A 17,367-nucleotide genomic window follows, 5' to 3' on the forward strand; every position below is an offset into this window, starting at 1 on the left:
TGTGATCCCTGATATGTGATGAAACTGAAGCTGACACAATCTGCTGTGGTGTGATGTCAGGCGACAAGCACTTCCCTGTTCACTTCCTCCGATTGCTATCTGCGTACATGGTGCAGATTAAGTTATCGGAGCACCAGTTTATAGATTTCATAGACACGCCCTGTAATGCTGTCTATAGCACACAACTGGCCATGCATAACAAACACACTTGTTTTGCTGACGGTACATGAATGTCTTTTCTCCTGGTGCTACTTGTTCCTCTCTGACCTCAGATGAATGGTGTGATTAAAGTCAGTTGCTTGAGCACGGCGCCATGGCTGAGCCGGCCATGTTGGGGTACACAGGCCCTAAGGGAGAGAACAAAAGCCAGAGTTCACATGCTGGCCTCAGTCTGCCTGTCTCCTCTGATGGAAACAGCTGAACTCTGACCCCACCCCCCGCAATCAGCAGAGAGGCTATTCACCTGAACACGCAGGAAGTGTGGCACCATGCTCATATTTGCTGTGAAGAAAGTACACAATCTTGCTGTACAAGAGAAAATAAAGCTTATTTTTTGTGTTCTCTTACACAATGACTGTTCCCATGGCTACGACTGACAGCAGAAGTCCGTATTGACACATTTTCTATGTTGGCATTCCAGGTTAATGTCCGTCGAGGAGGAGCTGAAGAAGGACCACTCAGACATGCAGGCCGTGGTGGACTCCAAGCAGAAGATCATAGAGGCCCAGGTCAGTTCCAGGCACCTATGCAGGCACTGTTTGCATTCAGGCAGCAGTATTCCCATCAATCAGCAGTCAGGCCCTTCCACTGCGAATTCTCCTGTGGAGAGTGTTTGTCAAACTTACACAAGGAGAGCTCGCGTCAAATACCACTGCTTTTATTTGCTCTTCCTCCCCTCCCAATTCAAATATTTTATATACAAAAGTTAGTTATCAAAAGTGTAACTTTGTAATGCAACTGTTGTTACAGACCTGGGGGCCCCTTTTATCAGACATTTGCAATTATGCTCAGTGCTGGTGTCAGGGCAAAATCTAGAATCCTGTAGACGTAGAAGTATGATTCATAGGTCTGTAGGACACTCACATGTACCAATTTTTCAATAATTTGTTTAATTGTGTACATGTGTTGTAGTCTTAGATCTCCGCCTTCATAAATTAGCCTCACATGGTGACCGTGCCTTTAAGCAGGAGAAAGAAAATGAATGTCTGTGGATGGACATAATAGTCTACGGTGTAAGCTGAAACATATATTGATCGAATGCCATGGCAGCAGCATGACAAGTAAGATTAAAGCTACTGTTTGGCAGAAAATTACATAATTTCAGCTTCGTCGGAGTGGCTGGACATTTCAAAAATGAAAAGAAATGGTTCAATTTGAAGTTGAATGCAAGAAACGTAACATTTCATATTAAAGAGGGGAACATGCTGGGCTGTGCTGTCGTTTGTCATACTAGAATGTGACACTGACATGCCGCTCCCTTTGAGTCTTTAGCAATTTTAGCATTCCAGTCAGCATAGCATTATTACTACATTACATTATTCACTTCCAGCTCTATTTTGGCATTTTGAACATGTTTTGAATAAAAAGTTTGCATATTTATATTTATATATATAGTTTCATGATATAAAAAATAAAGGAACACATTTTTATCACTTAGCAAGATTTTAAATGAGCACCCAGTTATGCTTATTGCTATTCAAATGTGCAAAGAGCTGATGTTTAGACAGTTCAAATGTTTGTATTAGCAATTTAGTATCAATATGGGATTTATTTGTTTGACAAATAATGATTATGCACTGAAAAAAATTTAAGTTGAATGGGACAAGATTAAAATAAATAAATTCCCAGCAAGCCTGCAAAAGAGCTGGCACAAGGAGTAGTGTGATGCAAACAAAGAGCATATACTGATACTGTGTGTATCAGAAGGTGTCCTCCTTAGACCTAGCAATTATATTTTATCCCCAGTAGGGGACATGAGTCTCTGGTCTTAATCTCAGGAACCATGTATTCTACTATGCTGAAATCAACTCTTCTGTCAGACATGGTGGTGGGGGTGTTGTGGTTTTGGCATGTATGGCTGCCATAGGTACTGCCTCACGTGTCTTCACTGATGATGTGACTGCTGACAGCAGCAGGTAGGATGAATTCTGAAATCTGCCAGAACATTGTATCTGATGAGATCCAACCATATGCCTCAAAACTCATTGGATGGCACGTCACCTTGCAGCAGGACAATGACTCCAAACACACTGTTAATGGAACCAAGGAGTTTTTCAGGGCCAAAAAGTGGAATGTTCTCGACTGGCCAAGTCAATCACCTGACCTGAATCCAGCTGAACATATGTTTCACTGCAGTACAAGCCTGACACAGTGTCACCGAGGAAGATACTCAGTGCCTGGTGATGTCTGTGATTGGCAGACTTCAGGAAGTCATTGTAATCCATAGGAATGCATTTGCAACCTGAAGTACTAAATATGGCTACCTTATTTAAGATTATTTTAATTTGTCAAATAACTTTTTGGTCCCTCTATAATGGGGGAGCTGTGTATAAAATGGGCTGCAATTCCTACAGGGTTCACCGTATATGGATGTAAATATCTACAAATTAAAGCTGACATTCTGCTTTTTAACCTCATATTCATTGTTTAATTTGAAATCCATTGTGCTGGAGTACAGGTCCAAAACAACAATAATTGTGTCCCTGCCCAAATACTTAGTCTGCACTGTACCTACAATATAATTGCAGAGATATAAATACCAGTGGAGGTGAACAAACCTACTGCTGAGCTGCAGAGCTGAACTTTGCAGACTTTGTGTGGGTGGAAAAATGGAACCAAGGGCTGAGAGCCCAATCAGAGCGTGGGTGTTAAGCCAGGTAACTGACTGAAATAAGTGCCAATCTGCCCAAAGGTCCTCTGTTTCAGTGGGAAGGAAAAGGATCAATTCAGACTGTTAACCCCTCGAGCAGGATGGCAGGACCCTGTCCCAAAGCACCAAACCATACCTGCATTTTTACTAGTGTCTTATTCTGCATCTCCAGCTTTGCCACATTTTACCAAACCACAGTGTCTTATACTTAAAGCGTATATCAAAGCCAGAAGTACTTCTGGTTCCAGGCAGAGTAAGATAGGGAAGGTATTTTCATGCCGAAGCCATAATGTCAGTCTTCAGAAACATGCAGAAAAGGACAGCAGGGTCGACTGTAAACATGAGATATTTTATTGTGATTATACTAGAGCAATATTCCCGAAATGCACCACTACACACAATAGAGGTTTTGGTAATAATCAAAACAGGTAACTAATTCCTCATCTTAAAAATAGTCAGATAACAAGCCTAGACATTTTGATCATTATTTCTGAGCTATAAAGATGCTCATAATTTGTTTGGTAAAATATATCTTTCAGAAAAGGTCTTTAATCTCTTTTTGTTATTTAGTGACAATCAAACACTGGTGAATGCTAGGCCAATAGAGCACTCTTGGTGGAATGTTTCATGGGCTGTTAATATCTCCAGTGGATGGTTTTTTCCACAATGTGTTCTATATATTTCCATTTTCATAAGGAAATAGGACTAAAATATTTACTTTGAGGGGGTTTGAAAGGGATAGAGCATTTTGAGGTCTAGTTGTGCCTTGTTTGATAGTGGTCAGAAAGTATTTTAAAAAATCAGAGTGTTTCAGTTAATTACAAGCTTCAGTAACAGAACAGTAGATAGTAAATATTGACAGAATTATGACTTTTATTCACTACATGAAATGGGTCATATGTAAATGGGTTACTCTATTAGCAATAGAGATATGCTGTGTAAATGTAAGCTCTTAAAGGGTAGTAGTTTGCATTACTTCTTAGAATAAGGGGCAAAGTAAAGCCCTATGGAACAGCTCCCTCTGGTGGCAGAACGCCATATATTCCTTTTGGGGTGAAATGCAGTGTGCATACAGGTTGGCCATGGTAAGACCAGCAGGTATTGTTTGGTACCCTGAATTTGGGTAAGACTAGCCAGTCAGTAAATCAAGCCTCAGCCTTTCTCTCCTATGTTTGATTAAGGTGCTGTAAGATTAAGGGGGGGACCCTTCCAACAAAAAAGAAACAATTAAAATGATTTCACCCCAAAAGGAGAAATCTACAGCCAGTATAGCTTGTCCAAAAGATGTAGTGAGCCATGTTTCTTTAGTACAGACTTTTAATGACCTTACCAGCTACAAGTGCATTCAATTAAAGTGACTAGGTGTTTATCTTGTTAAATAATCAGATGGTTTAAGGCCTAGTAGATTTGCAGGATTACATTGTGATTTTATCCAGTTAACACTAAATAATTATCTTGCTGTTTTATTTTTTAAATTCATATTCAGCCCATATCTAAACAAACACTACCATGTTTCAACAAACTTCTATATTGTTCGTATATATTTGAGTGAATTGTATGTAAAGTCCAACGGGATTGAATGTTTGTAAATATAGCCTGAAAAGCATGTTATTTTTTATGTCTTATTCAGGGTTACTTTTATCACTGGCATTCTACATGTTACCCATAAATATAAGCTAGCCTGAAATTTATTGGAGCATTTAAATATTTTGCTGCTGCATAAATACACCAAGCCTTTGTAATCTTTACTAGCTGTAAAACAATATAATGCTAGATTTAACACAGAAAGATGTTATCTGTTACAAACTGTGGGATTGGATTAATTAGTATTTGCGAGTGGTTATTGCATTCTAATCACAGAGTAACTTGACTGTGTATGCTGTGGGAGTGGCTTGCTATTCTGGAAACAGGCCAAACTGCTGTTATGCAGAAAACACACAAAGTAATGAGACTCATTTATTCTGCAAATAAACAAAAATCAATGATCCAGCTCCTGGGCTAACCACCCACAAAAACAGGATATGAAATAAAAATTAAAAACGGAATCAAAAATCAGATTCTTTGATTTCGAAGTACCTTGGGCAGACGTGAATAGCAAATAATCAAGCCTAATGATTGACCCAATAATTTTAATAAGGGCAGATGAATCAGAAGCTAGAATCCCCCATGGCCCTGCAGAGCACATTACCACGGATCAGAGCCTCTTAATGCTCCAATGAGCTCCGTCGATGCTGATCCTGACCGCCCGCCTTTCTGTCTTCTCACCCCCCCCCCCACCCACCCCCCACCCCCTCCCGCCTCCACAGGAGAAACGCATCGCTTCCCTGGATGCGGCGAACGCCCGCCTGATGAGCGCGCTCACGCAGCTGAAGGAGCGCTACAGCATGCAGACGCGCAACGGCATCTCCCCCACCAACCCAACCAAGCTGCAGATCACCGAGAACGGGGAGTTCAGGAACAGCAGCAACTGCTAGTGTGGGGGACGGAGTCAGGAGAGCGTGCCCTTGGGTTAGGACAGTGGGGAACGGGGAAGGGGGTGGGGGTAGGGGTGGGGGGGTGGCTGGACTGCGGGTGGGGCAGTGCCAATTACGGATGCCTTGGCAACGGATCGCACAGACCGACCGGTCGAGATAGAGAAGCTTTGGATACAGAGGGGGCGAGCGGAGAGCCTATCGGTGCTGTTGGTCGACAGACTCTGAGAACCTCTTTGTTTTCAGTGGAAATGCTCATTTTAATTACACATTTGTGGACTCTGGAGGGTTGGGGGATGGGACGGCATATTGCTTTCCGGCAAATGGGGAAGCTTGTCCTTGGAATGACAACTGATCAGCACCTACACAGCAGAGTCCTCCGAGAGTAGAAACTGAGAGGAATTGAGGACATTCTTAACTCTGAAATCAAGCTTGTGACAAACCACTATATTACATGAGTGTCTGCCAGTGTTCACACAGCTCTGCTTCTGTACCAATGCTTTTCTTTTCAGTCAGGAGTTGGTTGTGTTTTAACTATACTAATGTAAGCATTCTTGGAGCCAAATTTTATTTCAATGTATTTTTTTTTTTTTGTCTAACAGAAGCTTCTGGTATGTTAGTAATCAAGCTATATGACCCATTCCATTTCACGTTCTAAGGTTGTGTTCCAAAAGGCCTACACCATAGCTCTGTATTGCACTTTGTGAAAGTGTATGAAGCATGTAGCAAAGCCTTAACACACTTCAAACATAGCATCATTGTTCTTGCACCCTCATTAAGCAAAAGGGCACAGTTTAACCTTGTATTTTGTAAAGTGTGGTCATTTGACCATTTGAATTGTTTCTCGCTTCTCAAGATCAGTGCAAGCATTGGTATTTAAATGTTTTCCTGTGCTGAGATTTCTCTGTGGTCTGTGTTGGCTAGTGGGTATGGCATGTACACTTTATTGGCATGTCTAAGAGAATTTCTGAGTGTAATTGGAAAGATTAGTTGAAAGAAAGATTAGTTGAAATCTGAAAAAGATTTGATGGTAGCAGATTTTTATGTGTTAGCACAACACAGACATGGTAACCAGGAAGAAGTTTGGAGGGGGAGCTGGAGGCGGGGCCTCACAGCAGGGAGTGCACGTGTGCCCAGTGCCAGCAGAGCAAGGCATGTGATGCCCCCTGAGGCAGGGAGCAGGTGGTGATGGGAGGAGGAAGAGGGGGAAACGGAGATCTCTGAAACAGCAGAAAGGCGCGGGTGAGTGACCTTTTAAAGGGTGACGTTTACCTTATTGTCCATAAAGATAGGACCGCCCATAAATCTTCCTGGCAGATCTTCTGCCAAAGCTTCCATTAAGATTTTAAACTGCCCTGAAAATGGCCGACACCTAAGTAGCATGTTGCCTCTCTGGCTGGGGTGGATTTTTTGAGTAAGTATAATTGAGTCAGATGAGTTTTAAAAATGAAGTTAGCCTGATATTTTATGGCATGTTTGTCCCTGGCCCTGTGCATGTTTCAGTTCCCTCTCTCGCAGTGGGTGCACAAAGCACTGATCTTCAGTCTTTAAAGAATTCGATGCTCTGTTCTAGAAGAGCTTACTGGTCATTCTAGACACTAGCAGTAAAATAGTCCCTCCAAAGAAGATCAGACTTCAAAAACTGTGTATTCCTTCACCTTTTCATATACTGTCAAAGCCATTTCTGTGTTGGTTGCCCAGGAATTGTGTCTCATTGAAACGTGCAGTATGAGTTGGCACAAAGAGAGAACGTGGTGTGATGGTTAATCTTAAACACTGGACTGGTAGCATTGTCACTCACGCTCAGATAATGGGCGTAGGAAAACTAGCAAGAGTCATTTTTCTCCTTTTGCCAGTTCTAAGCATGCTGCATTGAATGGTAACATGTTAGTGTTAAGTCTAAAGTTTATTTTGAATGCTAAGATGCTAATCAGAAACATAACTTAAGCTCTTTATGTGGCATTTTTCTGCACATTAGTTCCACCCTAGGCTTGTTGCGGTATTACTATTTTGACACTTCCCTCAAAAACACCGTTGATACCGGTACTCCTGACCTGGTTCAAGTTTAACACTCAATTTTTAATAATTCATAAAAAACTTTGCAACAAGAAACCAAAATTCTTACTACTAAAAGATTTTACGTAAAATAAATACAAGACAAAATTACCTTCGGTAATAAATAGCCTGAATTAAATTTCCTTGATACAGACCAAACAACAGAGCCTAACTAAAATAGTCTCAGCATTACAAAAACATAATGTAAATATAAAATAAACAAATGAAAACAATATGTTACAAAGCTGTAGCCAATGTATGACAGTGCAAACTTATTACACCGTGGGCCTACAACCTACTTTACAATTCTGGGAGGCAACTGCCTGCATGACCTGAGAAGAGCTAGCTGCAGAATCTGCGCAGGTTGTTTTCAAGCGTTGCCAGCACCAGCTCTTTTAACGCTGTCGTTGATCAGTGATAAGGACACGTAGGCTCTGTAATGTGTTTATATACATTTAATAATATCAACTTTGAGGCTCTACAAATGCACTTTTATTTATTTTCTGCTTTTATTTTTAAATTGTAATCACAAAAAGTACCGGTATTGACGGTGTGGAGATAATGACACCGGTGTAGGCTACTGTATGCCACCGGTTAAACCGAACAAGCCTACTCCACCCCTTGCACCCATACCAAGCATTTCAGCATTCTATATTTTGTATATTTTTGTATTCTTTTTATTACCTGTAAAATATTTTTTTTTGCATGTTTCATGCTCAGTGCTATGGGTGGTGGCACAAAAGTTATGATTTGGTTTTAGTTGCCAATGATAAGGAAGCGCAACTTCCACTATATTATTTGCTGCATACTTAAATATTAAGATGAGTGTATTAAGAGGCAGTGTGCCTCAGATATGTAAATAAAATGTTCACAATATTTTTACCTAATGTTATAAGAGAGCCCTCTTTTTTGTAAATGTTCCCTGTGTTTAACTCTACTGTAACTGACATCACAAAAATATTGTAAATATATTGTTTTATTTTATTTCTGGTGCAGCTTCTTTAGACAGTTCCGGCTTTCAATTTTACCGCTGCTTCAGTCTGTTGGCAATCTTTTCTTTTCAAAGGAAAACACTGAAAGGAAAAAGCAAAAGAAAGTAAAAGCTGTGTTTGTCTGGAATGACAGATGAACCAAAGTGCAGAGGAACAGGACTGAGCCCATCTCAGTCAGTGACACTTTTACGTTGTACACTGAAGGAGGCATGAGCTTTAAGAGGAACAGAAGCACAAACTCCATGCCCCTTCTTGCTCTGCACTCGTGCACTTCTTTAACAGGCCAGCTCTATGCACTTTTTTAGTATCTTGATTTGTCCCCTTATAAAAGGTGCTAGCCAGACAGCTAGTATTGTCTTTAGTTAGAAGAAGCTTGCTCAGATTTTGTATAGCAGACAGGTACTTGCAGGGAAAAAGAAACAATTTCCATGTCAGTGTTTTGCTTTGAAAACAAGAGAATACCGTGTACAGGTATCTTCAGAAGCAACTCTTATTATGCCACTATGATAGGCAGGGATCACTGCAGTGTTGAGTTCTGTGGTTGTCTTCTCGCTGTCTGTGCAAATTTTCTGCTCCGATGGACTGAGATATTTCTGACTCACTGGATCTTACTCCATGATCCTTGGGTCATTAACATACAGAAACAGGTTATGGGCCTCATTTTGGAAACAGACTTCCAAGGTCAGGAAGCTTAGATTAGAAACAGTGAGTTTGCATTCTGTATGTTCTAATCATTTCACATTATTTATTAATTTAACTTTCTTTTAATGCAAAAAAGAATTCTCCCGTGCAGACGAACAATCATCAGAAAAACCGTGGATTGAATGTGATGGTGGAAAGAGGCAGGTATGAGTCTTTTTGTTTTCCAGGTAACATAAAATGCCTCTTTGTTCATCACCCAACAAGCAGGTCAAAAATGACTCGCGTCTAAATCGTAGAGTCTCCATTCGAAAGGCAGCTGTCTTGGCAATGGATGACATAAATCCACCATTTAATCTTTAAACTGAGAAAGGTACAACATATTTTGAGGATGAAATAACATGGCTTCTTCACAGGGGTCAGTCACGTCTTTTCCCATCTACATTTCTATTGCATTAGTCCATTGGGCAAAGAAGCCTACAATATTGACAATAAACAAGATAAAGACCATGGAGATATTTGCTCTCTTTCTCTCTGACCCCCAATGTGGAAAATTACTGGTTTCTAAAATATAAAGAAGGTGTTTGTTTTATAATCTCTTCTAGAAACACTTTTGTAAGTATGTTGAAAGTAAAGTATTTGCTGGACTCTGCTTCAGTTAACTACGGTGACAAAACAATAATGTACAGAGAAAGTTGTTTGTGTTTAAGAAAAATGTGGCTGTGCAATTTATGTACATTTGCAACTAGAATTATTAAAGTTTTATTTAGCTATTTTAAGTTTCTGCCCTGTGTGTTCTGTGATATACTTTTTTAAATTAAGTATGGTCTCTAGCTCATTGGAAGCAACTGAAGACATTTGTGGTATACTGTTTTATACGTTGTAGAGACACTTGTATCTATCAATATTCTGAAGAGGTTTTTTTTTTTTTTTCAAACCAAAGAATACCTTAGATGGACATCATCGTCTATTGTCTTTTCAGCTCTCCTAACCTTATGATAGAGGTCAGCTCAGTTAAATTGTTTTGCACATAGATCACATATGGGGGAAAAAATACATTTTTGTTGGACAAGGATGATTTTTTATCTATCTGAATCTAATTTCTTTGCATTTTTTCATTTTTGGACGGAAGACTAATTATCTATTTGCCTGTTTTTCCACTGAAACAGGTTTTTCATGAAAAATGTATTCTAATACATTTTCAAGAATTTATTTTACTGTGGTAAAATGCTTGAAGAACAGTTAGTACATGGGTTTATTAAAGAGCCAAATATGTTCTATAGTAGCATGTGTAATAAGTGCATATTGTTTGGGGAAAACTTTTCTTTAAAAAATTTTTTGAATTACCTCAAACATTATTTTACAGTTGTATTGTTTTATTCATAATATGTACCTTGTTTTTCATCAAATTTAAATAGGTTCTCAAAAGTTTTAAAAGATATCTATGTCTTCAATTAGGGTTAAGTGCTCAAACTAGGGTTAGGGTTAGGGTTGTGGCAAGTATACGGCTGTGTTCAGCAGCTTAAAGTAAGGTTAGGACATGGGTTCGTTTCTGATTTTGGACGAGCCAAAAATGTTGTTTAGTAGCATGACCATAAAAAGATGTAGCATATATGCATTTTTTTTTTGGGGAAAACTTTTTTATTTTATTTTAAATTATCTCAAATATATTATTTTTCATTTGTATTATTTAATTTATTACATTACATTGCAGGCATTTAGCATTTATCCAGAGCGACTTACAAAACTTTTTACATAGCATTTACATTGAATCCATTTATACAGCTGGATATATACTGATGCAATGCAGATTAAGTACCTTGCTCAAGGGTACAATGGCAGTGTCCTACCCAGGAATCAAACCTATGACCTTTCAGTTACAAGCCCAGTTCCTAACCCACTATGCTACACTACACATTAATGATCTTGACATTGTTTTCAAAAGTACTTATGATTTCAATTAGGTTTAGGGCTCAAATTAGGTTTAGGGTTAGGCAGATTGCATTCTGTATGCTCATAGAAAAAGTGTTCTCAAATTAGTTCACTTTCCAGCTCAGCCTCCTCCTCTGTCTCCACCTTACTCTCCTTGCTCTTCTCTGGTAGCAGCAGGTCTGGAGGATTGTGGTTATGGTTTGTTTACACAAGGGAAACAATGCATGTTTTTTGCAAGCCTAACAACCAATACACCTTTACATATTTTTCTGTTAAACCAATTATTTAATTTTTCAGGCTTAGAGAAAAAAAATGATCCAAGTGTCCTTGCACACAATAGTTAATATAGGAGATTTCTTTTGGAAGAGTTTTCTAATTGCATTTTACTTCTGTAATCTCTAGGAGGCTAGCCATTTTAATTATGATACCACAGTAGGAATACAATGGTTAATTCCCTACTGTATCAACATTTAAATAAATGAAACTAAACAGTAAAAAAAAAAAAAAAAAACAATATTAACACAATACACATGTAAGAAGAAAAAAAATCCCACTCACCAAAGTAGTATATGAGAAATGCAGTTGATAAGTCTTGTGCCATAGATACACAATCACATGTGAAATGAACAATAAATACTCAAAACTAAATAGATTTTCTTTTAAGAATTTTTTTGTGCTAATGGAAATTCCAAAGCATTAGTTTGTCATAGGAAACTAATTCACAGCAATCTGTGGCCTGCAGTCTTGTCACATGGACGATTGACCTGGTTTTAAATTAAAGCCAATTTCCTTTTTGAGTTTCAGAAAAGCAGCGCTGAGGCAAATCAGACACTAATCCCAGAATCTCCTTTTTCAAAGTTAATGTTTAACAACCTTCAAAATCCATTGCTCCTCCAATCTTTAAACTAAATACTGCAAGGATTATCCCTACCTTTACTCAAATCACACTTGACAGTCGTTAATTATTTTTCACCTTGTATATCATTCCAGACTCATAAAGATGCTGCAAACATGCATTAATCCAATGCCAGACAACCAAAAACATTTGAAATTCTGATAACCTGCTTAGCAGCCATACACTCGGGACCTTCTTGTCGGGCAGAGTTCATCAGGAACTTTTGCTTTCCAGAATTTACACTTCCGACCTTGAGCAAAACAGTCAAGGTTAGAAGCCAGTTTTAGAAGTGCAGAATAATGATTACTGTTTTCCTCACTTTTCTTGCAATAACAACTGTACTTTCATTCAAATTAAAACACTGATAGAGATCCCAGTGGCATCATGCCATTAAACCGCTTAAGAGCCATGCAGAATCCATTATGGCACTGGTGTCAGCTTAGCGTTGTACTGACTGCAGGCTTTTAGTGGTTAGCCCATTGAAACATAGCTGTAAATGTTAGGCAGCCTCTTCAGTGGTCACTAATGATTAAGTAGTTGACAAATACACACTTGGTATAACCTCTTTAACCTAACAGTCAGACAGGAGCTAAAGCAGTTTGGCTAATCATAATGCGGCAAATAGTTGTAGGATTCCTGTAAAAACAGCTGGTTTGGGCTTTGGCTTAATTAAGTGTCAATGGTGTACATATTTTCTTTAATATTCAGTTTGTTTGTCGAATTTATCCAATCTCACTACCAAACTCAAACCGCCTTTGCTCATAAGCCTATGCTGTGGAATTGAACAGTCTTAGCCACCCATGAGTGTTCTGAAATTTTGGATTCACGAATGCAGCCGAAATTTCTCAGGAGCATTTAAAAATAATGTATCTTGCTTAAGGATATAAAAGTACTGAAGTTACCACTTCAACCTGAAATGCTGGTCCATGAACGACTACTCAACACTACTGTTCATTATTGCAAACATACTCTTTATATAAAACAAGGAAGTATATCATATTAAACTTTATTGTACGGCTATATGTGTCTAAAGTGCAAAGGAATGATAATATACCTTTTAGTATGAAGTTACAGAAACAGAATGGCTTAGTTTCTGATTTACATATCAATAAATATTAGCATAAAATGAAAGCAGCAACCGAGTGCTGGAGCATTTATACACTGATTTGCATACAAATTTTTATTGTATTGCTTACTGCTATCAGCACTGTTCCTTTCGTGTCACTCTCCCTACCAACAGTGGGAAAGCTTAGAATACAATTATAAATCTCTCATTAAGAAGGTGATGACAAATGGTATACACATAGCTAAATACTGTACAGTTGTATGCATGCTGCAAGGTGCTATAAAGAATGATAGATGTGCAGAGAAGTGCAGATCTGCATTAAATGTGCTGTATATTCACAATACATTGAAGTCTTCTTCACTGCTCCAACAAAAGAGTGATGTCGGTAAATGTAAGCTATATTGGTACAGTGATATTGGAAAAGTGCTTTCCTTTAAATCAATGGTGCAGCTGTCAACATCCAGATGGGAGAATAAATTAAAACAACATCATCAGAATTACTGTACCTGCATTTTACTTCAGAATCCTTCATTCTGGTACCTGGGCTTGTGATTATAACCACGTGTGAACATTGTTTTGGACAAGTACTTTGCAAGTACAATATACAATATAGGTATGAGAATGAAATGATAAACAACGTTGCTTAATTCTGCTGTTCTACTTGTTTTAATTGGTTTATATGTTGGTAAATAGCTTGTTGTGCAAGATCTCGAAAATGATCATTGGTTTCATGGCTTTCGTTAATGTGGCTATTCTGCTCTCTCTACTAATAGGAATGCACTTGAGTCAGATACTGGACAAGCATGTACAGAAGATTTTAAATTATTTTTAATTAAGTTGCCAGTGGAAATGTCTGGCTCTGATGAAGGAAGCTTAGACACTGTCAATTTAGGTGTATTTAGCAAATAGCAGAAGTCTGCTTAACAATTTTATCACCTCAATATCATTTTGAATTTGAAATAAAGTACATCCTTTCAAAGCCAAAGATCAACACATCTTGTATAATCAGGCTGACGTGAACATTTTGCTGTCTGTTTGATGCACAAAAGTCAAGTCTATAGACAAAAGTTTCATATATAAAGCTGTCAACTAAAATTATGGGGTTTGTGTTGTACAAACTTTATTATAATCAACTTCAGCTGAATCAGAATAGACAGTGATTTGTGACATACATAAGGTCAAATGTATTAACCCTAAGAAGGAATTGGAGCACTAGACCACTGGATTCTATTAGAACTGGAAAAGCTGTGCAGTTACTGTCTGGTTCATGTTTTGAGGAAAATATATCAACCTTGCATCACCCACTTGAAAAATACTTAATATGTGACATGACTGGCAAGTTCTTTGTAAAGGATTTTGAAACTAAACCTAAAACGCATTGCAACAGAAACCAAGTAATTATTGGTTGGGGATCAGTGATAAAGTGTATACATGGCCTATATACACTGTATGACAGCTGGCCGAAGTTGAATCCAGCTACAAATCTAGGGATCAGAAACAGTGCAACGTGGCCCAGTAGATCTGAATGAGAATATAGTTCTAAGCCATCTAATTGTGGTTGCAAGCCTATGGTCAGACGAAATGATTCCCTTTGTGTCCTGAATGATCACCCAACCAAAAGAACATGAATTAGTTCTATATCAGAGTGTGCTCCTCAATTCAAATGGAGAGCTCCATTATAACGCAGGGAGGGATTTTCCCACAAATAGCTGCTTTTCTGTCATGCGATTACCATTCCATTCATCTGTTCAGCCCCGCGGTTTAGCCGAGCACACAGTGTCGGCCTCGAGGTAAGAAATATGCATCTGAAATACGAAGGGGGAAAAAAAACATTCAAAGGCCATGGAGAAGGAGAGGAAGATGGCGAAAGTGCTGGAGAAGGAGGTGGTGAATAATGCACTCTGCTCGGCTGGGCTGACCTAGTTACAGCGTGATTGTTATTCCCCACAGCGTCGAATGGAGGAGCTGAGGAAGGGAGGGGGGAGAAAGAAACCGAACAGGCTGAGACACTTTCAAAGATGAGGGAGGCTCAGTGGAAAATGTAACATCCAGAGAGCTGTCGTCAGAAAATGTGCAGGTAAAATACTCACATTCTATGATTCAGTCAGGGGGAAAAGCAGCTTTCTTGCATTGTCATCAGTTTTTGCTCATGATAAATCTCACTGAGGTTGTAAATCATAGACTGCATGAGAGGGGAGAACAAATGTGTCCTTTTATTACATGCTGATGAGCAGATAAGAAGCCATGATAAGGACAGATCACCAGTGAAATTTCCTCAGTCAAGGCAGATTAAGCACTGTTCCAAAGAAAAACTATAGAAATGACACCTGAAACATACCTAAAGCTTTTCCGCCACACATAAATGGCACAATGGTAATCAAGGCTGGGAAGCATGTTGCTACTGTTCTGTGTTTCTCAGCTTATTTTATTTATTATTTTATATATTATTTATTCTCAGCCAGTATTTTCATATATGTACACCATGAATTGAGAGTCAGGATGTTACATGAATTTTCTAAATAATATAATATTATGTTGATAACCATGATTACTAACAAAACAGACAAGAGAAGACGTTTATATTCAATAGAACTCATCACAGCCTACACAATTCATTATTGCATCCAGACAATGTGCCCAGACATTGGCTAAGCCATGATATAATTCAATATTTATTCAAATAATGATCTTAAAAAATAATATTTTACAGCTGCATTTCTTGATTAAAGAGTATTAGCCTGACATTTAACTCATAAGGGACATTTTGTGCAATCACTTTCTGTGATTTGGTGTTTCAGTACAAATCATAAAGATTCTGCATTTTAAAGTGAGGTATTTTGAAAAGAAACATGTGGCTTCTTTTAAGGATCTTCTCATTTCCCTGACAGGTTTCATACTCAGGGAAAACAGCTGGCCATCTGCAGTGTCTTAGTGTTCTGAATCAACATTCATCTGGAAAGAAAAGGACAGATGGCACATAATGTAATTTATCTGTGAGGACAAGGTCACAGGTAAGTTAAGCCATTTCATCTGGTAATTTTCTTCAGCAATAAGAAATAAACTTTTTTGAAAAGACAAACAAATAAAAAAATCAATGGGCCCTAATTAATCTAAAAAAAGCATGCTGCATCTTGTGGTGCAGTGCCCATGTAAAAGACCACGAATGCGTGTGGAACTGTTTTTCCTCATTTAAATTTTGAGCTCATTTATTAATTCATTATATTTATGTGAGCTGAGATGGCGTAGGCAGCCTCGTGGGGTGTAGCAGGGCATTTTCTTCATTAATAAAATATCTTCATCATCCATTCCGAAGGAAATTACTGTAATTGCCACCCCTGAGGTTCATTGTGGGCCAGCACCTCTTTCAGCTTATTCTGATGAGAAAACAAAACAGTCGTTAACAGTAATCGTTCATTAAAACAGTGTTGGCCCAGTTCAGGAGTGGGAACTGATTATGAAAGCTGAAACCCTGGTCTCAGTATCTTCAGTTACTGTGTGGGCGTATTTTGCAAAAGAAGAGCTCTCTATCCTTGTTTTGTCACAGGTTCTGATCCACATTCCCATATCTCATTTTGGGAGATAACCTGGGATAACCAAGGAGGTACCTAAAGTTTTCACTCATGGTTAGAGTGAATAGATTATCTGGAATCTAGTAAGTAGTAAATAAGCGGGGTCTCTTTAATAACTAATAACTAATATGCATGTACAAATTCACATGTCAAACTTATATATTACATGATCTACCGTAGCTCTATCCTGAACAAAACCCTTAATAAACCCTTTGAGTGCTGTCTTATTCAACAATATGTTCTTACATCATTTTTACCAGTAGTTGGTATACATTTATAGGCTGATATAAGCTATAAGATACAAGCTGAGACTGATAAATTAAATTTGTATATTCTTACTATTTTATTTTACAGATGATCATAACAAAGAATTTAGCATTACACTGATTTAAATGTTATACTGCTTTAGAGGAGGATAAAGCTTTAGAATGTCCAGTATAAATTAATGCTAAAATTATAATGAGCAGAAATGCATTTACTTCTCATTGCTCTGAAACTAATTAGTCCTGTGAAAGTTTTTACTTGGTCAGATTCATTTGTGAGCCATGGATCTAGCAGGGGTCAGTTTTTTGTAAGATGTACAAACATCTTGAAACTTTAAGGAAATTTTTCATAATCTGCAATGCTTTCTATTGAAAATTCATGTTTTCATTCAGTTCTCATTTACAGTAACAATAGTATTACACAAATGCATATTAATATGTGTGGACATTAATGTTTTTATGAGGTGCTGATTTTAATTTATAATAAAAGTTGATAAAGAAATATTCTCTAACATTCTAAATATTATTCACACTATTGATGGTAACAAACCCTTATTGTAAAAATAAACAGTTCTAATCAGTGCTGCAACATTCAGATATATCAACCACTAGGTTA

At 38.1% G+C, this 17,367-nt stretch overlaps 1 protein-coding gene and 1 long non-coding RNA gene across 13 annotated transcripts in view; both read left to right on the forward strand.

The window, feature by feature from the left end:
- Nucleotides 1-9,805, forward strand: part of LOC135239253 (disabled homolog 2-interacting protein-like) — a 247,700-nt gene extending 237,895 nt beyond the window's left edge. For all 12 annotated transcript variants that reach the window (XM_064307789.1, XM_064307787.1, XM_064307788.1 and 9 more), the window contains 2 exons: nucleotides 641-728; nucleotides 5,176-9,805. In XM_064307789.1, coding sequence (XP_064163859.1) covers nucleotides 641-728; nucleotides 5,176-5,343 — 256 coding nt within the window. In that variant the 3' untranslated portion in view covers nucleotides 5,344-9,805. The remainder of the gene's footprint in view (nucleotides 1-640; nucleotides 729-5,175) is intronic.
- A 5,020-nt stretch (nucleotides 9,806-14,825) lies between these two features.
- On the forward strand, nucleotides 14,826-16,792 carry LOC135238796 (uncharacterized). The gene is made up of 3 exons (XR_010325211.1): nucleotides 14,826-14,996; nucleotides 15,808-15,930; nucleotides 16,464-16,792. It is a non-coding gene; the product is annotated as an uncharacterized LOC135238796 (long non-coding RNA).
- Nucleotides 16,793-17,367: the final 575 nt, after the last annotated feature.

This window comes from Anguilla rostrata, chromosome 14, assembly GCF_018555375.3.
Source record: "Anguilla rostrata isolate EN2019 chromosome 14, ASM1855537v3, whole genome shotgun sequence".
NCBI lineage: Eukaryota > Metazoa > Chordata > Actinopteri > Anguilliformes > Anguillidae > Anguilla > Anguilla rostrata.